Source organism: Nelumbo nucifera, chromosome 3, assembly GCF_055504915.1.
Source record: "Nelumbo nucifera cultivar China Antique chromosome 3, China Antique-T2T, whole genome shotgun sequence".
Taxonomy (NCBI): Eukaryota; Viridiplantae; Streptophyta; class Magnoliopsida; order Proteales; family Nelumbonaceae; genus Nelumbo; species Nelumbo nucifera.
In genome coordinates this window covers 4,902,920-4,928,793 of record NC_142651.1, presented here as the reverse complement: position 1 = coordinate 4,928,793, position 25,874 = coordinate 4,902,920, and the positions used below count along the sequence as shown (strand labels likewise).

The window sequence follows — 25,874 nt, the reverse complement described above, 5'->3', positions numbered from 1 at the left end:
TAATGGAACAATTAAGTGACTTGGTCAGCTTACTAACAAACATAAGGTTAAACGGGAATTTAGGGACATACAAAACTGAGGATAGGGATACAGGGTCCAGGTCAACATTACCAACACCACAAATGGAGGATGTGGAACCATTAGCAAGGGTAACAGATTGTGATGTTGAACAATGAGAGAGGGAAGAAAACACACCTGGAGTTCCAGTCATGTGATCGGAGGCTCCAGAGTCAATAATCCAGGGATTGGGTGTGGATGCCAAACAAGCCATACCTGAGTGTGCGAAAGTAGTCGTGTTCTGCTGAGATGTGGATTGGACAAACCTCTCATACTATCACGGGGAACACTCACCATCTCCTTCCCGGAACCATCTGTGGATGTAGGAGGCATCTGATCAGCTGAACGATTCTCCTGTCTGAAACTGGAACTGGTGTCACTAGTCATGGCATGATTGGCCTAGGTTGAGGGTGGATTGTTGGAAAACGTGGGGTTACTGGTGCAGATCTATATTTGGTAGTTGTGTAAAAATAGAATTGTATATATTCCTAGGATTGTGGAAGGATTGATTTAGAAAGTTTTTCTTTCTATTTCTTTCTTTCTATTCTTGTACTTTCTATTTTCTTTTCTTTCTATTTTTCTACTTTCTATTTATTGTAGCAGCTTACTGTATAAATATGTCGATTGGCAATAGAATGAAATACATCAGTATTCTACCATTCCAAAACATGGTATCAGAGCTCTAGGTTTGTCAACCTTGAGATTTTCTTTTCGGCCTTCATTGCCAGTTTTTTGTGTTTTTCTCTTCTGGCCTTCAGTGTTGATCTGTAACCAGAAGTGTTCCTTTATTCTCCTTTATTCCGGTCAGTTCTTCCCTCCTTTATTCTCCTTTCCTGCTGGCCTTATTTTTCCTCCATTAACAATGTCCGACATGACTGCAACAAGTGCTCCTGTCCAAACCGATGAAGGAGCAACAAATTCTCATCCTCACACTGGTGATTTGCAGAATATTCAGACAACATATAGACTGAATGGACAGAACTACTTGAACTGGTCACAACTAGTGTGTACCTATTTGAAGGGAAAAGGAAAAATTAGTCACCATCTTGGAACAGGGCCAAAGTTGGGCGAGCCAAATTTTGATGCTTGGGACGAAGAGAACTCCATGATTATGTCATGGTTGTGGAGTTCAATGACACCCGAGATCAGTGATACTTATATGTTTCTTCCCTCTGCAAAGGCTATTTGGGATGTTGTCCGACAAACCTATTCCAAAGCCCATGACGCTGCTCGTGTCTATGAGGTCAAAGTGAAGACAGTGGCGGCCAAACAAGGGAGCAGAAGTGTTACAGAGTATGCAAATCTGCTGCAAAATTTATGGCATGAGCTTGATCATTATCGGGTTCTTGAGACAAAGTGCCCTGATGATGCTGCGATCTTGAAGAATTTTATTGAAAGAGATAGGGTGTATGATTTTTTGGTCGGACTGAATGTTGAATTTGATCAGGTCCGAATACAAATTCTTGGCAAAGAAGAAGTGCCTCCATTGAATGAAGTCATAGCCCTTGTCAGAGCTAAGGAAAGCTGCCGTGGAATCATTCTTGAGCCTAAAGATCCCGAAGGCTCAGCCATGGTGGCAAGGGGAGGAAGTTACAGTGGTTCAAAGGGTGAGAACAATCACAACTTGGCTCGTGACACAACTACCCGTGACTCTAACGATAACCTCTGGTGCACCTATTGCAAGAAGCCTAGACACACAAAAGATCGTTGCTGGAAACTTCATGGGAAACCTCCCACATCCAGCAAGGAATGGGGAAATCGAGGAGTTTCAAAAGGAGTTCAACAGGCCCATAATGTCTCCACAACCCTGCAGCAAGAACACTAAAGTCAGGGACCATTTAATGATGAAGAAATTGAAAGGCTAAGGAGCTTCCTGAAATCCTTGAAACCAGGAAGTGGTTATACCTCTCTTGCTCTCTCAGGTGAGTCTTTATCTCTAGGATTACATGCCTCGGCTAGTGTTTTTCCATGGATTCTTGATTCTGGAGCTACTGACCACATGACACCCTCTTCACTACATTTTCTCACCTATACACCCTGTCCTAGTAATAGAAAATTTTCTGTTGCTGATGGTTCTTTCACCACAGTGGTAGGGATTGGGAATATTCAAATTACTCCATCCCTATTGCTTAAAAATGTGCTTTATGTTCCTAAGTTATCCACTAGCCTTATCTCTATACATAAACTCACCCAGGATGTGAACTGCAATGTTGTGTTCTTTCCTTCTTACTGTGTATTTCAGGACCAGGTTTCGGGGAAAAAGATTGGACTTGCTAAGGAAAGGGATGGACTCTACTACCTTGAAGCAACCAGCAAACCATCTCACACTGTTATGCATGTCACACACGAGTCATTCTTATCTACCTCCATTAAAGATTTAATTTGGCGTCATCACTTCCGTTTCGGTCATCATTCATTTCCTGTTTTAAAAACAATGCTTCCTTCCTTGTTTAAAGGAATTGATGTTGAAACCTTTCATTGTGATGTTTGTGAACTTGCTAAGCACAAAAGGGTTTCTTTCCCAATCAGCAATAAAAGATCTTCAACTACTTTTTATTTGATTCATTCGGATATATGGGGCCCTTCTCAAATTCCCAACATTACTGGTTCTAGATGGTTTGTCACCTTTATTGACGATTGCACTAGGGTCACATGGATCTTTCTTCTTTAGTCTAAATCTGATGTGGGTACCATTCTTCCCAACTTTCATAACATGGTCCAAACTCAGTTTGGTGTGAGAATTAAAAGGTTTCGATCTGATAATGCTACAGATTATTTTAATCAGAATTTGTCCCCATTTTTTCAGAAAGAAGGCAGTGTGCATGAATCCTCCTGTGTTAATACTCCCCAACAGAATGGGATAGCTGAGAGGAAAAATGGCCATCTTTTGCAAACCACCCGAGCCTTTCTCTTTCAAAACCGGGTGCCAAAACAATATTGGGGGGAAGTTGTCCTTACTGCTGCATACACCATAAATAGACTACCATCTAAAGTTCTTGACAACTGAAGCCCAATACAAGTCCTTTCTCAATTCTACCCTGATATTCGAACCTCAAATAATCTCACACCAAGAATTTTTGGCTGCACTGCCTTTGTTCATGTCCATAATAAGGGAAAATTGGATCCACGAGCAATCAGGCGTGTCTTTTTGGGATATTCCCCAACTCAGAAAGGTTATAAATGTTATCATCCAACCACTAGAAAATTCTACACCTCCATCGATGTCACATTTGAGGAGGGACAATCCTTTTTCACTCAACCTTATCTTCAGGGGGAGTCCTCATTAATGGAAGATAAGGCCTCGGATCTACTCTCCTTAGATGTATTACCCTCCTCACAGTCATCCAACCGTCAAGAATCACATCCCTCTGAGTCACAATCCTCAGAGCCCCACATTCCCGAGTCTCAACAAGAGTTAAACAACCCGACCATTGAACCAAATTCAAACACTGTTAACCCCACCAATGATGTGCATGATGATGTGAGATATATGCAGGTTTACTCTAGGAGAAGAAATCCAGATCCTCAACTTGTGCAAGTCCAAGATTCAACTCCTAATCCTGGAACTGAGGGATATGCAGAACCTGAACCTGCACCTTCACAGTCTGAGTATGACCTACCTATTGCACTGAGAAAAGGAACCAGAGAATGTACCAAATGCCCATTGTACCCTTTAGCCAAATCTGTGTCGTTCCAAAGATTCTCTAAATCCCATAAAAGTTTTCTAGCCAGCCTTAACACCATTCCAATTCCTAATACTCTAGCCGAGGCACTTTCTAATAAGGAGTGGAGAAAAGCCATGAGAGTGGAGATGGAGGCACTAGAAAAGAACAACACATGGGAAGTTGTGGATCTACCAAGAAACAAGAAGACTGTAGGTTGTAAATGGGTATTCACAATTAAGTACAAATCTGTTGGGTTGTTAGAAAGGTACAAAGCACGATTGGTAGCCAAGGGATATACACAGACTTATGGGGTGGATTATCAGGAAACTTTTGCCCCAGTAGCTAAAATGAATACAGTAAGGGTGTTGCTGTCTTTGGCTGCTAACTATAATTGGGATTTGCAACAATTTGATGTAAAGAATGCATTTCTCCATGGTGATCTAGAAGAGGAGATATACATGGACATTCCACCGGGTTTTGGAGAAGGCATTAAGGGGAACAAAGTTTGTAGGTTGAAGAAAGCACTATACGGCCTCAAACAATCTCCGAGAGCATGGTTTGGAAGGTTTACAAAGGTCATGCTTAGTACAGGTTACAAGCAAAGTCAAGGTGACCACACATTGTTTATCAAACACACAGCCTCAGGGGGAGTTACTGCACTATTAGTCTATGTGGACGATATAATCGTTACTGGGAATGATAAAAAGGAGAAGGAAGCATTGAAAAACTGCCTTTCCAGAGAATTTGAGATAAAAGACTTGGGGAGACTAAAGTATTTTCTCGGAATTGAAGTTGTACATTCTAAACAAGGCATCTTTATCTCTCAACAAAAGTATGTTGTTGATCTTTTGAGAGAAATAGGAAATATGGCATGTAAACCAGCTTCCACGCCTATAGATCCCAATCATAAACTTGGAGAAGCCAGCGAGAATGCAAGTGTAGACAAGGAGATGTTCCAAAGACTAGTTGGAAAACTCATTTATCTTGCACATACACGGCCAGATATTGCATACGCTGTAAGTGTAATAAGTCAGTTTATGCATAATCCTAAAGAAGTTCATCTGCAAGCTGCTCATCGAATTCTGCACTATTTGAAAGCCAATCCAGGAAAAGGAATTTTATTCAGAAGAAATGGGGGGCTGGCTCTTGAAGCATATACAGATGCCGATTATGCAGGATCTCCAGTAGATAGACGGTCCACTTCCGGTTACTGTACCTTCTTGGGAGGAAACTTGTCACTTGGAGGAGTAAGAAGCAAAATGTAGTGGCTCGGTCAAGTGCAGAGGCAGAATTCAGGGCTATGGCACAAGGAGTGTGTGAATTACTCTGGTTGAAGATAATTTTAGAAGACCTGAAGATTCCACGAGAAGAGCCTATGAAACTATATTGTGATAACAAGTCAGCCATCAATATTGCTCACAATCCTGTTCAACATGACAGGATGAAGCACATCGAAATTAACCGACACTTTATAAAAGAGAAACTGGACAGCAAGTTGATTTGCACTCCCTATGTGTCTACAAAAGGACAACTGGCCGATGTACTTACTAAAGGGCTCAATAGTACATACTTTCGAAGAATTATAGCCAAGCTGGGAATGGAGGATCTCTATTCACAGCTTGAGGGGGAGTGTTGGAAAATGTGGGGTTACTGGTGCAGATCTATATTTGGTAGTTGTGTAAAAATAGAATTGTATATATTCCTAGGATTGTGGAAGGATTGATTTAGAAAGTTTTTCTTTCTATTTCTTTCTTTCTAGTCTTGTACATTCTATTTTTCTACTTTCTATTTTCTTTTCTTTCTATTTTTTTCTTCTTTCTATTTATTGCAGCAACTTACTGTATAAATATGCCGATTGGCAATAGAATGAAATACATCAGTATTCTACCATTCCAAAACATGGACCATGCAAGTCATAGCAATAATTAATGGTATGTCCATCCATACCACAATGAGTACACCTCCTCGGACCTGAGCCACATCCTCTACCACGGGCTCCCCCTGAATCTCTACCTCCAGTACGACCACCACCACGGTTATATGTAGGTCCACCACCACCACTCTGGCCATATACCGAACCACTGCTACCACCACAGCCAGACTGAGCTCCTCGAGCTCCACCTCTAACACCATGGCCCCTTGACACTGCAAAGGCTGATCTATCTGAGACATTAGAGTTCTCAGTAGATCCAATAGAAGTCCTCCGAAGTCGAGCAAACACCTCTTCTAAAGAAGGGAGAGCTGACCCTCCTAGTATCTGAGCCCGTACTGGTTCATACTCAGATTTCAGCCCCACCAAAAACCGAGTCACGTCAAGCTGTTCTCTCTGTTGTTGCTGAATTTTGACATCAGAAGTGAGGGGGTGATAAACATTCAACTCATTACGGATGTTTCTCATACTAGCATAGTACTCCTCAAGACTCTAATTGCCCTATTGCAGATTAAAGTATTCCTGATACAGCTGATATACTCTAGTTGTATTGTCTTGACCAGAATACAACTTCTTAGCACGGTCGCACACATCTTTGGCAGTGTCAAGAAACATGAAATTTACACTAATCTTGGGTTCCACACTATTCCATAATCACGTGATAATCTATGCATCCTCTTGTTCCCAGTCTTCATACTCATGAGAATCAGTGGAGGGTTTCTCCTCCCTTATGTGTTTCACCTTCTTCTTTGCCTTCAAAAAAATTTCTACAGATTTAGCCCAAGGTACATAATTCTCTCCATTCAGTTTAATGGAGGTCATTTGAACATTCAGGTAGTCAGTAGGTATCATCACATTAGATTTGCTATCACTGTTATCTCCCATTGCTGAATTCTGTGCACACTGTTTGATCACACTGATCACACTGGTTTCAGCACTTGTTATTGCTGAAGATTGCACTCCTTACACCACAAACCCTACCCTACGACTACCTGAAATCTCACCACTATATGAGCACCACTCCTCCTCATCACTTGAAAGACAAACCACACGAGAAGAAAATCAGTCCACACAAGACACCCACTGCACCACATGAATCAGCCTTCTTCTCTTCATCGATTAGGGGAGGGCTTCTTAGAAACTACAGCAGCCGACCACACAAGACACAACTAGAGGCATAGAAACCTCCAAGGGAAGTGGGCGACCACTCCTTTTCAGCCCTTTCCCTTATCTCCAATTGGTGGTAGAGAAATCAAGGGAAAACCCTAGATTGAGTGCGCAGAGAACAGAAATCTGGGCAGATCCGAGTTGCTTAGTTGAGCTCTGATACCATGTTATAATTCGACCTGCCTTTGAGTTTTGTTAGTCTGATAACAACCAAGAAGAAAGATGAAGAAAGAGGGAAGAAAGAGAGAGAGAAAAGAGGAGAAAAAGAGAGAAGAAAAGTCTAGTTCGAATTAGGGAAAAGTAACTCCCATTCGGCCAGACACGTTTTTATATTATTAATATAATGGAAAAGACACATGTGCCCTTATTTAAGTGAGGGACACTAGTTCTAATATAATATTACAGATCAACAACCTCAACATAAGTATAAAGACAGAAATACCCTTACACTAACAGATGTTAAAAATGCCTTCCTCAATGGTGACTTGCAAGAAGAGGTGTACATGTAGTTACCTCCTGGATTTTATAGTGCAAAAGCAGGGAAGAAGGTCTGTCGGCTTAATAAGGCCTTATATGGACTGAAACAGTTGCCCAAATCCTAGTTTGATAGATTTAGACAGGCTCTTGAAAAATTCGGCTATGTGCAAGCCCAATCAGATCACACTCTTTTTATTAAGAAAGAGGATTCCTCCTTAACTCTTCTTGTTGTATACGTGGATGATATTGTGGTGACAGGGAGTGATACGTGGATGATATTGTTGTGAGATTGACTCTCTTAAGTAATTCCACCAAAAATTTGATGTCAAAGACTTGGAGAGCTACGTTATTTCCTGGGTATTGAGGTAGCATGGTCTAAACATGGGATTTTTGTTTCCCAAAGGAAGTATGTTCTTGATCTTTTGGAAGAAACTGGGAAGCTAGGTGTTAAGCCTATTGACACACCTATTGAACAAAATCACAAGATCAATGTAGAAGGTGGAGAGTCCCTTGAAGATAAAGTTATGTTCCAACGGTTGGTTGGAAAACTTCTCTATCTTTGTCTCACATGAACAGACATCTCTTATGTAGTCAGTGTTGTTAACCAGTATATGCATTCCCCTAGAACCACTCGCCTACTTGTAGTTGAGAGGATACTAGCGTATTTGAAGAGATGTCCAGGCAGAGGTATGCTCTTCAAAAATAATGGTCACATGAAAATAGAAGTTTACACAGATGCTGGTTGGGCTGGATGTGTTGATGATAGGAGGTCTACCTCTGGGTATTGTGATTTTGTAGGAGGAAATCTTGTTTCTTGGAGAAGTAAGAAGCAAAATGTTGTTGCTCGCTCTAGTGCTGAAGCTGAATATAGGTCTATGGCGAATGGTGTGGTTGAAATCCCTATTTAAGGAGTTGGGTATTGCTTATGAGAAGCCCCTAATGTTGTACTGTGATAATCAGGCTGCTATTAACATTGCCCATAATCCGGTACAACATGACAGAACTAAGCATATTGAAGTGGATCGCCACTTTATCAGAGAGAGAGAGAGAGAGAGAGTTGCTTCCCAAGAAGTGTGTCTTCCATATATCATCTCCAACATGCAACTTGTAGATCTCTTCACTAAGGCAGTTTCAAAGACAAAGTTGGAGGCTGGCTTATGCAAGTTGGGAATGACTAATATCTATTCCCAACTTGAGGGGGAGTGTAGATATGTAGAACAATAATGTGGACCCCACTACTGTTTGTCTATTTATGTTACTTAGTGGTAGTTGGTACTTATTTTCTGTCTCTATTATTTCTTATATTTCTTAGCTTATGTAAGCACTAAGCAGTAGGGGTAACTCTGGTTTTTACCCTGTTTAAACTATTAATATAAATAGCTGAGTGGGGCAACAATCTAAGTTAAGACCCACACTCTTTTTGACTTTCTTCTCTTCGTCTTCTCCTCTTCTTCTCTTCTTCTCAAACTTTCTTTCTTGTTTATTGTACATTACAACTAGGACTGATTGCAGTCCTACTAGACAAGTGGACATCTTAGAAACGTATGATCAATTACAACTTTTGTAGAACATTTTTAGCTGAATATTCCAAAAAATAAAAATGCTCACAATAAAGTCATATAGACATACTTAATTTATATTAAAAGTATTACCTATGCCTAATAAATAAACCAAAGATTGTTTGGATACCTAATCTGTGACAAAGCACCTAGTAGTTGTGCAACCAGGTCCAAAAGGAGCCCCCGTAAATCAACCAACGAGGGAAAATCTACCTGGCTAACAACCCTGCAATTATTAAGCCTTAAGTCAGTGCCAAGGGATAGAGCACATGGGAACCCTAAGTTTGAAGGTACTACAAATTACATGGTTCTCATATACAAAAAGAAAATGATGAAAAAATGTCCATAAAGGTTCATGGTTCATTAATGAAGCTTCTGCATAGTACATTTCAAATTTTCAATTCAAAGAAATAGAGTAACAAATGGCATTTCCATAAACATGATGAACACAGATTCATAGACTTTGGCTACTATGCCAGGTTTCATAATTCAAAAAGAAGGGGAAATTTCTATCAAGAAATAATTTATAGGATTTCCATACTATGTCAAATATAATTGAAGCATAATTTTCTGGTACCAAAAAGAAAACAAATTTTGACAGGTTTATGTGAATTGTGAAATGAACATATGCATGCATACAGAAATTAAAAAATGAACAATTAAAACAACAGTGATGGTTGACTTCCAATTTCTAAATCATGATTATTCACAAGTATCAAAGAAACACTAGAATAAACAGTGTGACAAAGTTTGATTAGTTTCAATAAACATTGTTGGCTGCTAATTTCATCATCTACAAGGGCTGAACTGCTATCTGTATTGCAATGCTTAATATTGGCTAAATCATTAAACTTCATACTTATAGGTGGAAGGGGATTTAAATATGTTATGGCTCAATTGCTCAAAAATAACACCACTGGTTCCTGAGGGAAGCAAAGACTTTGCATGGGGAGATGAGAGCTGCATACAAATGGATACACAGATCAGCTAATACTATGAATGATGCTTTGGCAAAATAGGGGGTAAAATAGAAACGTGTTGTATTGGAAGATTGCCTCTAAGGGAAGAGGAAAAAATATGCACCAAATGAATGGAATAAAAGAGATAGGTAGCGGACACTATTCTGTTAAAAAGGAATACTAGCTATGAAACCAACTCTTATACAGCATTCTTTTATCAAACTTGATAGAAGTTTTGATTATTAATGATAAAAAAAATATTGTTGCTGAACATCCAGCCTATATCAGCTTATATCAATTAGCTCAAAAGATAACCCAATGTAAGAATGAAATTCAATGAACTTGCAAGAAGGTCAGACAGATGGATATCCCATCAAGAAAGGATCAAGCAGTACTGATGAAATATAATGTGCAAATAAAGGAGAAACAGTTGATTATGTGTAGATAACGCATGGAACTTACACAGGTGAAGTACCAGTCCATTTAAAACAGCTCACCTGTCAGCATTGATTAGCCAATCAAAAACGAAGTTTTCAAGCCCAGACCATAGTTTCTCTGCAATGAGAAGAAAATCAGGACTGACTTCAAGGTAGATAAACAAGGTAGCACTTAACAAAGAGGAAAAGAGGCAAAATAAAAATTAGACAAACCTGTAAGCCCTTCCTGTGGACAGCACTCAACAAAGCGAATACATGCTGAACAAAATATGCATTCTACTGCAAGCTGAGCTCCATAAAAGACCCACTATTAGACTTGGAGATAAACAAGGGAGGTATTTCTTACAAAGGTTACCAGGAGAAGATAAGTTGTTATGGGATCAAGTTACATTAAACAAGCACCAAAAAGTTGGTTTTGAAAAACTGGCACTGAAAAGATTATCTAGTAAAAACAGACGCCTCAACAAATGGATGTGCATATATGTTTATGTGTATATGTATGTCTTTGTCTGTACATGTGTATGTACATATAGGATAAGCACGCCTCCACTGTTTGTACACATACATGATTAATTTGTCACCTAAGAAATTATACCTAGTCTTGTGCAAAAAATGCATTTTGATGTCAAATTATCAAATCCTAGCAAACTAAACCCAACTCAGCCTTAACCCCAACTATTTGGCTAAACAAAACTCATCCTGCCATTGTGCTCCATCAAGAGCCATGTTTTCTGTCAAATTCTAAATCCTAAGATCATCCATACCACTTCAAACCACGTTTCCGTTGGTTTTCCTCTTGCTCTTTTAAAACCTTCTACTTTCCCTTATTTTGGCACCAATCAGGACTAATCCTAGTTAACTCTATAGGGAACACAAAAAAGTGTTTGGCACAAAAGACAAAAATGAACGGAGTGGAAAATTCTTGATTTTTTATGAAAAACAAGAAAAAACTCACCTAAATCCAATTTAGTCCCTTGAGAATGTTAAACAGATACCTTTTGATGAATAACTTAAGACTGATAATGGCTTTATGGCTACTAAAAAGGATAGAGAGAAAACAGAGAGAGAAGGAGAAAGGAAACCTGAAACCACTCAACAGGGTGAGTAGAATCACTCCAGGGCATGGGAATCACTCACACACATAAGGTGTAAGAACTCAAGTAAACTCCACTCATCACTATTTTACATTTATACATATATAGAAACTATTGGGGTGGTCATTCCTATAGAACTAGAAAAATAAAAAATTACATAATTTTCACTATCAGAAGAAAACTAAATAACTAAACTAATTAATAAATGATCCTGTGACCTTAAACATGAACTAAACATGACCAGAAAAATCAAACTTTTGAGATAGACCCCATAGACTACAAAAAAAAAATGTGTAAAATACCCCTGTGATCAGACTTAAACATGTGCGGAAAATGTGAAAAGGTAAGAGAAATCAGTCCAAAACAATTCTAGGTTGAGAAGAGAACGTTAGAAGAGAATAGGGCTAAAGGTAGGATAAATCAAACTAATTGATCTCAACTACTACCCTCTTTTATTTATTCAATAATAGGATATTGAAATTGCAACTTTAACCCTACTTAAGAAATAAAAGAAACGAAGAAGAAAAAGACACTTGTAACTTGCTGGCCAAACACATCAGAATAAAGAGGTTTCTAACACCCCCCCCCCAGGTCAAGTTGGAGCATAAATATCATAAAGATCCAACTTGCTGTAAATGTAATTCATCCATACATGGCTTAAGCCTTTGGTGAAGAGGTCGGCTAACTGATCTAACTTCACATTAGGTGTAAGCACTTCTCCACTTGTAACCTTTTTCCCTTACAAAATGGAAATCCACTCCAATGTGTTTGATTCTTTCCTGAAATACTGGCTTGCTACTTGCTTGTCATAGTACAGCCTGATAGGTATAAAATTTTCCAAACCAATTTTCTGTATCAACTATTTTAACCTAACTAATTCACAAGTAGTGTGCACCATAGCCCAGTACTTGACTTCAGCACTACTTCTAACAACCACACTTTGCTTTTTACTCTTCCAAGTGACCAAATTTCCTCCTAAAAAGGTGCAATGGACGGTGGTGGACTTTTTATCAATAATTGATCCTGCCTAATTTGCATCTGCATACCCTTCCAACAACAGTTCTCCTTTCTTGTACAACAATCCTTGTCTGGGAGCACCCTTCAAGTAGTGTAGAACGCTAATAATACCTTCCCAATAAATTGAATCCTACACTAAAAGAAATATTTGGCCTAGTGATAATGAGATAGATGAATTTTCCCACTAGTCATCTGTACTTTCTAGGATCTCCCCCTCACTATCAGACATCTTAACATCTAGATCAATAGGAGTATCTACTAGTTTTGCTCTTAATTGTATTTCTTCCAACCGATCAAGCACATACTTTCTTCTTTGTAAGAGAAAGATTCCCCACTTTGACCTTGCCATCTCATTACCCAAAAAATACCTCAAGTGCCCCAGATCTTTGGTCTGAAATTGCTGCTACAATCAAGGTTTAAAGTAACAGAAATGTTTGTATCAAAAGGAAATTTTAAGAGATGTATCAGGATACACCCTGGATACACATGGATACAAATGAAAAATTAAGATATGCATGGAAATGCTATAGATACTCCAATAAATCATAAAATACATCAATAATAATAAATATAAGACTTAAATGAGGTATACATACATTGTAACTTTGGGCTTCTTTATTTTGGGCTAAACAAGGGGTTTCTCGGGCTTCTTTATTTTGGGATACCTTGTAACTTTGTTCATTTGAACTTATAATTCTGTGATCAATCTTAAAGGAAAGGTCACATCTCATGCCTTTCCCTGGGTTGCCTGTAACTCTTATCTATTGGATTAATAAAAAATTTATTCATTTATCAAAAAAATGAGGTATACATACATAAAACTCACATACTTTAGTTGTCTTTATGAAGAAATATATAATACTCAACATATGGGAATACATACCTTAGTGCTCTTGTCTTCTTGAATATCATTCATATATCTTGCTTGTAAGAGGCTAAAATGAAAGAATTTAATTATCCAACTTCCCAAGATAGAAATCATTCACAAGAATGTAAGTGGTAATTCTTTTGGTATTCAACTAGTTATTTTCTATTTATTTTTATTTCGAGAATAAATAAATATTTTTTATCAGCAAAGGTATTATTAAATTAACTTGGAAAGTATATGTGATCAATACAATGATTGACAAGTGTCAATCCCCTCTTACAAGCCCTCTTTTAGCCCATTTTCCCTTTCCTCTTAACCCACTTGAATTCAACCTCTATTTCTCTTGCAATCTTTTCTACCTCTCTTAGCACACATGCTAAAGGGTCTAAGGAATACACCTATTGAATTTTTCCCAAGAAATAACTACTTGTGAGTCTCCTTCTGCCTTAATAATTCCAAATCCCAACTATTTAGCTAGCCTGAGACCTTGCAATAAAGCCAATGATTCAGCCTTCAAGGAGTTTTCCACCCCAATTGGCCTTGAAAACATTGCCACAATCCTCTTCTCTAAATCTCTGAAAACCCCACCTACTCCATCCATACCCGGCTTTCCAAGGGAGCTCCCATCGAAATACAATTTTACTCTATTACATGCTGGGGGTTTCCTTTCCAACCAAACTCTACCATTTACTCTTGAAGATTGTGCTATTTCAGCCCAAACCCTTGAGAAGTCAGATATCAAGAAGGAATTGAAGATGTCTAAATTTTGTGAATATGATGTTTTTTTGGTGTTATAAGTAGATCTAAGTAGTTTTATGAAGAAATTAGGGGAGAATGTAAAATTACAAAAAAAAAGAAAATGTTATATATATACATATTATGATTTGACCATAAAGATTGAGTATGTTGTAGATTTATTGATGATCTATCATATCCAAAGAGCAATTGAAATTTCTTGTTAAATATATTTTTTTGTAATTTTTGGAATAAAAAGACAAAATAGTTGTTTCAATAAGAAATTATAGATAATTATATATTCACTTAGAAGTTGTTTGCATGACTAGATAGGATAATTGGATTTTTGTCCCATTGCTTAAAAGTTAGAACTTAGTGTTAGAATGCTCGAGTCAGGGATATTTTGGTCATTCTCGTGTATCTTCTTGAAAGTGAAAGGTCTATTGTATCTGAGTTTAAGTTATGTGTCCCATCTTCTATGAGTGACAAAATTGTCTTTCTTGTAACTCTAAGTTTTATGAATAAAATTCAAGTGGGTCGGCTAGGAGTGTGATTTTTCACATTCTCTCTTCTAGTCTGGCCGAACACTCTTCTTCTCTCCTTCTTCTTCTTTCTCTTTTCTTTCTTCTTTCTTCTTCTCTACTTTGACCTAGAATCAACTAGGGTTTATTCACACTTAGAAACTATAATATATAATAATAGAAATTTAGAAAAAAGCATCATATTCACAAAACTTAAGATTTGATGGATGTTTTTGGTTTTTCGTTGCAAATCTAGGGTTTTGTAGTCTTTAGGCATAAAAGAGGCCTTTTTTTTTGGGGGGGGGGGGTTAGAAGCTTTCTTTCCGCTCTTTTTTTTTATATTTTGCCTTTAATTTTTTCATAGCATATCAAAATGCTACAATACCAGATGCATATTGGTCAATATGCTACCATTTTATCAAAACACTCTGAATAGCTTTGAAGTGGTGCCATTACAAGCATGCCATGATGGAAAAGGTTGATACAACCAATTTCACCCAGTTTCCCATGCTGACTCTTGCTGATATGATACAATACGCTTGATACAGGGCGTGACATGTTGAAATTTAAACCTTAGCTGCAAGAATTATTTCAATTCCTTGATTCCTTGTACATCACTCCCTATAATAATATCATCAACATATAAAGCTAGAATAGTCTTACTAGAAGATGTATCTCTACTAAAAATAGAGTGATCCACACTACATTGTTGCATTCCAAACTGTTGTATCACACTACTAAATCGACCAAACTAGGCTTTAGACAACTGTTTCAGGCTATAAATTGGCTTCTATAATTTGCACACCTTCCTTACCTCCCCTTGAGCAACACACCAAGGAGGTTGCTCCATACAAACTTCCTCCTAAAGATCACCATGGAGGAAGGCATTCTTCACATCCAACTGAAAAAACGGCCAATCAAAATGGGCAGCCAAAGAATTAGCAACACATGCAAACCCCATTTTAGTAACTAGATGTATCTATGTAGTCAATACCATATGTTTAGGTATACCCTTTGCCCACCAACCACTCCTTACACCTCTCTACATTACCATTGGGCTGATGTTTAAGTGTGTAAACCCATCAACAACTTACTGCTTTCTTTCCAGGAGGAAGAGGAGTGAGGTCCCAAGTATGATTAGACTAAAGAGAATGAAATTCCTCATCCATGGACTTTTTCCAGTTTAGTGAGATAAATGCTTCTTGAATAGGCCTAGGAACAGTCACAAAGGAAAGAAGTGACATAAATTTCTAATAGGATGAAGACAGATGGGGAAAGGGCATAGAATGAGAAATAGGATGGTCAATACAAGCATGTTTACCTTTGAAAAGAGCATAGGCAAATCCAAATCAGATGGATCCATTGAAAATGAAATTGATGATGGCTCAGCAGAAGCTGGAGTAGGAGCAAAGACTCCATGTGGCCTTTCACATAGACTTTGTGAAGTGGTGGTTGCGTAGGTGCTTCAATAATGGGAGCTGGTATGGAGACTTCTACCAAAGGAAGAGGAAGAGGAAGTGGAGGCAATGAATAAGACTCAACGGAAAAGAAATAAGATACATTTTCAAAGAAGGAAACATTGGGAAGAATAAAGGAACGACGAAGAGTTGGACTATAACATTTTGTATCCTTTCTAGGTTCGAGAATACCTTATAAATACACACTTAATCGCACAAGAATCAAGTTTATCCAACCTAAGACCAAGGTGATAAACAAAACAGACAACCAAAGACATGATGTGGAAAAGGAAATGGAGGTAAAGATGGAAAAAGAAGAGAGAAGGGAGACTCACCACCCAAAACTAAAGAGGGCATACAATTTATGAGGAAACATGACATAAGAACAACATCACTCCAATAAATTTTATGAACCAGAATTTGAGTTAAGAGATCCCAAGAAGTATTAAGTAAATGCTCATTCTTTCATTTAGCCACACCATTTTGTTGTAGTGTATGCGAACAAGAAGATTGTTGAATAATGCCATGAAAAATTAAAAAAAAAATGTTTGGAATGGCCCTTGAAGGTATTCTTTTGCATCATCAGAATGAAACATTTTAATGGAAACGCTAAGCTAACAAGATTCACACTGTAACTCTCTAATGCACTCTAGACTAGAAACTAGGTTAGTTTTTAAAGAGAGAGAAGAGATGGATGGTCCAATTAATAATGCCCTATAGAGGTGTAAGAGATGTATGCAGGGCTTTCTACAAACCACCATCATCTAGATAGTATAATTCTCCAATTTCACGCCCACCACCAATCATCTTCCCCATCTTGAGGTCCTGGAACACACAATAAAAAGGATAAAATGAGATAGAACAATTAAGAGATTTTGTTAACCTACTAGCAAACATGTGAGTAGAAGGAAATTTAGGAATATATAGCACTGAAGACAGAGACGAATTAGAATTAAGTGTAACATGTACCTTAAATGGAAAATGTAGTACCATCAGCTAGGTTAATGGTTTGGGAAGTGGAAGGAGGGGATAAAGAAACAAACAAGTCTAGAGACCCAGTCATATGGTTTGGGGCCCGTAAATAAATAATCCAAGGTTTAGAAAAGGAGGCAAGACAAGAAGTTCCTGACTAGCAAGGGTAGCAGTGTATCGAAGGAAGAAGATAGACGAAGTTACTCATACTCCTCACGGGTAATAAATATCATCTCCTCCTTCCCATAATCTAAAGAAAAGGAGTCACCACCAGTAGTACCACTATCCTCCCCAAATGAAGTATGATTGGGCCATGTAAATCATGACAAAAGTTTATAGTGTGTCACTCACACCCACAATGGGTGCATCACACACCTATACAGTGTCCATAAGTACCTCTACCTCTAATTGCATCCCCACCACTTCCACTTTGCTATGCCTGACTGCAAAAAGAGCAGACTTCTCAGATATGGGAATACTATCAACTTCTGAGTTTGAAACTCTTCTAATTCTAGAAAATACCTTTGAAAGGGTTAGAATGTCACTAGTACCAAGAATTTGCGTATGAATTGTTCATACTCTAATCTCAACCCTGAATGGAATTGTGTAACACCCAAGTGTTCTCTTTGTTGTTACTGAACATTCAAATCAGTAAATAGATGCTGATATACATTAAGTTCATTCCTTAGATTCTTCAGGGAAGAATAGTACTCTTCAACTGTCTTTTTCCTCCTTGCTAGAGAAGGAAGTAATCCTAGTATAACAGATGGTCACATTGTCCTACTCTGAATAAAGTTGTTTTGCATGATCTCAAGTTTCCTTGGCAATGTCTAGAAACACAAGGTTAACACTAATAAGAGTTTCCATGCTATCCCATAGCCAGGTCATAATCTAAGCATTTTCTTGAATCCAATCATTATACCCATCCGGTCCACCAACTGGCTTTGGATCATTATTGTATTTCAATTTCATTCTACTAGTAAGAAAAACCTCCACAAATTTAGCCCATGGGACATAGTTTGCACCGTTTAACTTAATTAAAGTCATTTGGACATCCATAAAGTCTACTGTCATAAATGTCCCTAATTTAATTTCTCCACTAGCATACTTGCTCCACTAAACTCAGCCATGGATTAAAAGACAGATTTGAAACACCAAAAATATACCACCCCACACACTTATGTTACTTTCCATATGCCTCCAAACAATCACGCAAACTAACAGTCATTAAAGTTCAATAGTTGGTGAGAATTTGAGCCAGATAGCTTTAGTTGTCCCTTCTTGCCTAAAGCCCCTTTTATTGGTTTACTCTAGCAGCCACCTTATCAGGGGAATTCTTGTAATCTTCTTCTAATTATGTTAGAAGGGGGCTGGGTGTCAGCCATGATCTCTTATTCCAAACTCTCTTTCTTCTTCTCTCTTCTTCCTTGCTGTTTTAGACTTGTTTTATCTTATTTTTCTTTGATTAAACACATTGTTTTTACAGCTTTGATTGACAACTTGGTATTGGAGCAACCCTACCCTTTTTCTCTTTCTTTAAGCCCATACACAATGTTTATGGAGAGCTAATATGGTGGTTTATTGATGATTTATTCAACCTAGTTGGTGGAAGGTTTTTGGAGATTTTCAGATCAATTTTAGATGCCCAAGAAGCTTCTTGGAGAGTCAACCCAAACCCTAGCTAACTAGAGAAGAATTGGAGTTGAAGGCTTAGGGGATCCTTCCAGAGTAGTGCTCAGGGTGTGAGGAACTTCCTGGAGGATCTTAGGGAGATCAGTCCAAGTTGGTAATGTTTCTAACTTCATTAGTAGAAGCAGTTGAATTTTCTTAATTTCTCCTGGGTTGCCAAGTGGTGTGAAACCCTGCTTTTTCTTGATTTTTCCCTTCCTAGGTGTCAGGAGATCTTAGTTTGGGGCTCTAGTTGTTTCCGTTTATTTTCGTTCGACCAATGGAGCCATCTAGGAGTTGAAATAAAGCAAAATAATGAACTCAAAATTGGTCCAGGAGGGACTATAGAATCCCTACTAGGTGTTGTGACCACAGTAAAGCTAGATGGCACCAAGTAATTAGCTTGGTCACAATCTGTGAGGATCCATGCGTGCAGTAGAGGCAAGTGGGAATACCTATCAGGCAGTAAAGAGAAACCTAAAGAAGGTGACCCAAGTCTTGAGAAGTGGACGCAAAATAATTACACTGTTATAGGGTGGTTTGTGAATTGTATGCAGCCTCATATTACTGAGCACTATGTGTTGATGGATACGACCAAAGAAATATGGGATAGTGTGGCTGAAGCGTATTCTTAGAAGATGAATGTTGCAAGGGCATATAAAATGAAAACGAAGTCAATAATTTAAGACAGGGGGAGAGGCCTCTAGCAGTGTACTACTCTGTGTTGAGATTCTTATGGCAGGAGATTGATCTACTTGAAACTCTTGTATGGGAGAGCACCAAAGATGCAGATTGGACAGGTAGTATTAATGATAGGAGGTCTACATCTGGATATTGTATGCATACCCTAGTTGTTGGTAATTTAGTTTCCTAGAGAAGTAAGAACCAAAGTGTTGTGGCAAGATCTTTAGTAGAAGCAAAATATAGAGCAATGGCTCATAGGGTGTTAAAATTATTATGGCTAAGATCATTTTTAGAAGAGTTGGATATTAGCCATGACAAACCGATGATGTTGTATTGTGATAATCAATCCGCTATCAATATAGCTTGCAACCCCACTTAGCATGATAGAACCAAACATATTAAGGTAGAAAGACATTTTATATGGGAGATAGTAGCATCTGGCGAAGTCTATCTACCATTTGTTGCTTCAAAAGTGATGAGAATATGCAATATGATGAAAGGGCTTTTTGGGTTTTTCATTTCCTCTTTGTATTTGGGTGCCCAAGTAAGGGAAAACTTGTACTTTTAACAACATTATAAACTTTTTGTCTTTGGTGTGAAAAGTAACTCAAAACACACCTTCGTAACATTTCTACTTCTCTTTTTCTCCCTTTTTCTCCTCCTTTCTCTTCTTCTTCCTTTGTTTTTTCGGCTTCACCTTAAACAACTTGGTATCAAAGCTCATCTGGATTTAGGGTTGGCTTTTGCAGGTGTTCGTTACCCTAGAGGAAACATGCTAATGTCAGACCATCGTGGGATGATGTCAGCAGCTTGTACAAGTGGCAGCAACCATTCTCGAAATTGGTATGGTTCAAATCATCCTGAATTTAGGGATTTTTTTGGTATAGGTGTCACCACCATGCGAAACCTCTTGATTTGTTATAATTTTTCCAAAAGGAAGTTCACAGAAAATTCAGATTCAAGTTTGAGGCTGTTTCAGAACCTTTAATGGAGTGTTTCTCCTTCAATCTAATTTTACTTGGCTTGTTTTATATTTCTAGGAAGACGAAAAGCGGTCTTGTAATTTTCTGAAGCCTAGAAATTTTTTGGGATTTTTTCTTCTTCCTATATTTTTCCGCCTAGACTATTCTTGGGGTTGTTGTTGCTTCTTAGTCGTGTGTTAACTCTTCCCTTGATCTTGTTGTGTGCCGGTGGTGCATTGGAACTCTTTGTGAGACTTAAAATTATTCCTAGTTAAGGAATAGAAGCTTCTAAGGAACCAACTTCATGGAATGGTCCTAGTCTACTAAGCTCACCATTGGAGGAAGAGGTAAGTTGGGTTTTATCACCAAAAAGGAAATCAGGCCTAAATTAGAAGACCTAAAGTTTGCTAAATGGGAGCAAGACAATCTTATGGTAATGTTGTGGCTGGTTTTCTCCATGCAGCCACATATAGCACATAACTATATGTTCTTATCCATTGCTAAGGATATTTGGGATAGGGTCATGGCTACCTATTCTCAAGCCAAAAACACTGCTCGGATTTATCAGCTCTTTAGGGAAGCCTATAGTTTGCGTCAGGGGGAGAGGACTGTAGCTATGTACTTCTCCACCTTACAGTCCCCATGGGAAGAAATGGATCATTTGGAGGCCTTATAGTGGAAAAATCCAAAAGATAGGGAGCAGTACAAGAAATATGTTGAGAATAATAGGGTTTTTGATTTCTTGGCGGGGTTAAACTCTGAATTTGATTTTACTTGACATCATATCCTGAGTGCAAATATTGTTTCTCTTGTTGCTTCCTACTCCGTAGTGTAGGATGAGGAGAGTAGGAGAGCAGTCATGATGACATCTCCCATGGTTGAAAATTCTGCTTTCATGTCCTCTAAGCCCAAGCAAAGCAATAATAAGTCTATGATCATTGAGAGGTATGATGATTGAATTTGTTAATATTGCAAGAAGCGCAGACATACTAAGGACAAATGTTGGAAGCTTCATCCTCAGCTGAAGCCTGAAAAGTTTAAGACAAGAAAGAAGGGCAACACACACTTGGCTGTAAAAGGCTGCAACTTGGGTCGGGTTAGCTTGAACCCAACCTGACTTTGGGTCAACCCGGCCCAACCCGAACCCAACTCAATAGTACATATCATATATAAATATATGTTATATATATGATTATATCATACATTAATTTGTTTAGATGATGTTAGAATGTTAGAGTTATGTTCGGCTGATAAGTGTTCTTATTAGTCCATTCTTATGTTTAACTTATCTTGTAACTGGGCTTGTGTTAATGGGCCTAATCCTGTTTAATGATTTAAGTCATCTGGGTGTCCCATCACTAATCAAGGGCATCCCAGTAATTTCTTGTACCTTGTACTATATTCATCTATAAATAAAGAACTGGTCGACTGGCTAGTACAGTTCGACATTCTATTCTTTTCTGTCATTCTCTTTTCTTTCTTGCTACTTCGAGTATAGCACTTCAGATTACATGGTATCAGATCATTAGCTCCTTCCTGGTTTCAGCAGGCGCACTCTCTTCTCTTGCTGTCTTTTCATCTTCTCTCTTCCTTTTCTGGGTTGTTGCAGTGAAGACCTAGGAGTGTAAGAGAGTAAAGCAAGTTCGAACCTAGGGTTTCTCTTGGTTGTAGGACTCAAGAGAAGTAAGACCCAGAAGTAGATGTCCTACTAGATTATCTCCAGCAAAGAGTAGCTATTGGGCTACTAAGAGAGGTCTGTATAGGACAGACCTAGTTGAGGACTGATTTCAGCAGTCCTAGCACTAGCCGAAAGAGGGAGAGCTTCCTCTACAGTTGCAGCTTCGTGCTCCAGCAAGACTTGCGCAGAACAAGTGGTAAAGACTTAGCCTTCTCTACAGTTGCAGCTTCGTGCCCCAGCAAGACTTGGGCAGAACTGTGGTAACTTCAGTTACAGATTCTCTTCAGTTACTAGCACTGTGAACTGGTTCAGCTACAGCCCTGTACTTGCTACTTCGGCCAGTCCTAAACAGCACTGTGAACTGGTTCAGTTAGCAGTCCTGTACTTGCTACTTCGGTTATCAGTACTGAACTGGTTCAGTACCCGAACTGTGAACACTTCTACCAGCACGGTGAACACTGTAACCACTTCGACCAGTCCTAAACAGAATCAACTACAGCACTGTGAACAACTCCTGGACTGAAGTCAAGATGTCCTCACTATCCGGTGAAGTTTCCTCTAGAGATAACAGACCCGTTACAAGGTCCTCAAACCTGGAAAACCCTAATCTGCACAGCTTGCAGATTACAAGTGTGCTGCTAGATGAGTATAACTTCAGAGAGTGGTCTGTCTCAGCAATGCTGTTCATTACCTCTCGTGACCTCACAGGCTATTTGGATGGAGACAAGAAACAACCAGAAATTGGCAGTCCTGAATACACCGTGTGGCGTAAGGAAAATGCCACAGTCATGTCTTGGTTTCTGGCCTCTATGACTCCTAGGGTGGCCAGAACTGTTCATCACTTCCCCACAGCTGCTAAAATTTGGGAGAAAGTATCTAAGACATATGGCCAGAAAAAGAACAATGCTAGAATTTACAGGCTGAACCAAGACATTGCAGCCCTAAGGCAAGGAGACATGTCCATGGCAACCTACTTTGCAACATTGGAAGGCCTCTGGGAAGAGCTTGACCACCATTTGATTTTGGATTGGGAAAATGCTAATGATAAGGAGAGGCATGATAAGCAGATTGAGGAGGGCAGAGCCTTCAAGTTTCTGGCGGGTCTTGACCCTGTATATGAAGGTATAAGGTCACAGATTCTAGGAAGAGATGAATTACCTGAGCTTCACCATGTCTACTACCTGGTGAGGAATGAAGAAGTAAGGAGAAAGGAGATGCAAGTTGACTCCCAGACACAGTCAACAGAACAACCTGGAGAACATTCAGCCTTAGTCTCCACTAAGGGGAATAGATTTTCAGACAAGAAGTCCCTCAAGTGTACACATTGTGGTGGTGAGAAACACACAAAGGAGAAATGTTGGGTCCTGTACCCTCATCTGAAGCCAGCTACTCTGAGAAAGGACAAAAGGCAACAGAAGGGCCACACAGCAAGTGGGAATCTTGCCACCAACAACAGTAGTGACAACTCACAGAGTATTCAGACAGTGTCATCTTCCACCGCAAAGCAGGCTGCCGACTCCTCTGGACCAAGTACTTTGGGCTTCACAGCTAGTGAGGTAGAGGTTCTCAGTCGGGCATTAGCCCGTCTGAAGAACAATTCTTTAGCTTCCACCTCTCTTGCCAAATCAGGTACAGCCTCTGCATTTAGTGCATCTAGTTCCGTTAATTCTACCTCTTGGGTGATTGATTCCGGAGCCACTGACCATATGACACATATGTCCTCCTTATTCTCCACATATCATTTGTTGTCTGGCCAGGATAAGATGAGAGTAGCTGATGGGTCCCTCTCCACCATCTCTGGAAAGGGGGTGGTTGACCTAAGCAAGGATCTCTCTCTTAAATCAGTCCTACATGTTCCTAGTCTTACCTCAAATCTGTTGTCTGTTTCAAAGCTTACAAAAAACTTGATGAATACCCACTTACAACATATCCAGAAAATGTGTGACAGAAAAGTGCGTATGATAAGAATTATCAAAAAAAAAGTGCATATGATAAGATTGATGAATGAAAAAACTAGAAAGGATAGGGTCAGAAATGAAGTCATTTGAAGGAATCTCGAAGTAGCTCCAATAGGTGATAAAATGAGAGAAAGTAGGCTAAGATGGTTTGATCATGTGCATAGAAGATCACTGATAGCATCCAAAAGAAGTGATCTGTTGCAAGTTGAAGGGGCTAGAAGGGCTAGGGGTAGACCAAAAAGGACATGGGTCAAAGTAGTAAGAATTTATTTACTTAAGCAGAATGGAATGGTGAAACAGGTTCATGTAGCCAACCCCATATAGTTGGGATAAGACTTGGATGATGATGGTGATGATGATAATATACTCACTCACAAATATACATTATCTTAATCAGAATACAAACCTTTCGCTGGAATGTAGAGGCATCATTTGCACCCTTTGGAGATTCACTGCAACACATTCAATAAAATTCAAAATGAATTAGAAAAATGTCATAATTTAATTCATATAGAAATTTATAGAAATTCCAATTAACAAGGATAATACCCTGAGATATGTTCATATGCAGGTGCTCTACTTATAAGAAATGGTATATTGAAACAATGAAGTGTGAGCTTTCTGGAAATGTGAATTGAAGAAACTAAACTGTAACAGGAAGACTCATTTAGCATGAAACAGGAGCACAAAAAAAAGAACTTTATTCAGAATCCCAGAAATCTATAGGATTGATCAACAGAAAGAATAAATGAGTGCAAATGAAACCAGAAGGAATTCCTTAATAAATTGTTATGCCCCCAAGTAAAATAGAACATTATCAAGAAGCCCAGAAATTTATATTCCCAACTAAGAAGATGATTTTAAGATTTAAAACTGACATCCAATAGCTATCTAGAATTACTAAGATATTTCTTGCAGTGAGATAAACATACAGAGAAAAAAGAAAATGTAAGTTATTAACAAACTGAAACAGTAAAACCAATTGCGGTTTTAACCATTTACTTGAATTTGAACAAGAAAAACAGCAGCTGGAAAGGCATAAACATATGTATGCATGTGGTATCACTTTTAAGAAATCTCTTGTATTTGTGGCTAACCAAAATTGGCAATGCATCCATGGCATCTTATACAACTATGAATCCAGGAAACCTGAACAAGCTTGTATATGTATAAACACAATATGATACTGATAATGAAACGGGATACCAAGTGGAGGCCTATGGAAGAAAATTTATTGCATGGATGCATATTTTAAGAAAGCATCCTAGTAGGAACTTCTTAATTGTTTTAACTTTAATTAAGTTTGTAGACATCTTAGATGTGTGAAGAATAAACTGGACAAGAATTTCCTGTATAAAGATAGAGGAAGTTATCATCCTACAAACAATTATCTACAATTAATCTAGGGGTTTTCCATAAATGAAAAGTAAAATTGAATATATATATATATATATATATATATATATATATGCAAGAAGCTTACTTTTCTCTCCATCTTAGAAGAGCTTCTAGGAGTGGAATAGGTGTATGCCGTGCCACCATTGCTAACGAGTCCAACACTTGCTCATAAACTGGGTCAGATGGCCTAAGGTACTGTCCATCCTGATGTTTTTTTCATGCCAAAACAAAAAAAAATGAAAAGAAAGGAAATCATCAGCACCTGATGTACCGACAAAACATTCTTCATTCAGAGATTGACTATGACAAATGGTCTACATATAAGCATAACATCAACAAAATTGCCACACATTGAAATGGAATGTCCGACACTTAAACTTTGTGTGAATTCCCTACGGAACACTTTGTTTGTGCATTGCCCTTGTTGTGTCTGGTTAACAAAGCAATCAACCAGATAGATTCTCTCTCTAGGAGGCACCTATGTCAAGGTTCTAATTCTATGCACGTAGCAAGATGTCCTATACAATCATTAATAATCGCATGTTTTTCTGCCAAGTAATCATGATCCTCTGCTCATCTAGGGGCATGACTAGCCCAAAAATGTCATTTGT

At 38.5% G+C, this 25,874-nt stretch overlaps 1 protein-coding gene across 3 annotated transcripts in view; it reads right to left on the bottom strand.

The window, feature by feature from the left end:
- The window catches only part of LOC104593277 (uncharacterized), a 52,470-nt gene that overhangs the window by 25,669 nt on the left and 927 nt on the right, over window positions 1-25,874 (bottom strand). For 2 of the 3 annotated variants that reach the window (XM_088899528.1, XM_088899529.1), the window contains exons 3-7: window positions 25,349-25,467; window positions 24,272-24,317; window positions 10,465-10,537; window positions 10,312-10,369; window positions 8,986-9,081 (exon numbers count right to left, since the gene is read on the bottom strand). In XM_088899528.1, coding sequence (XP_088755654.1) covers window positions 8,986-9,081; window positions 10,312-10,369; window positions 10,465-10,537; window positions 24,272-24,317; window positions 25,349-25,467 — 392 coding nt within the window. Of the gene's footprint in view, window positions 1-8,985; window positions 9,082-10,311; window positions 10,370-10,464; window positions 10,538-16,698; window positions 16,769-24,271; window positions 24,318-25,348; window positions 25,468-25,874 lie in introns of those variants that run through there. The other variant, XM_088899530.1, reaches the window with a different exon arrangement.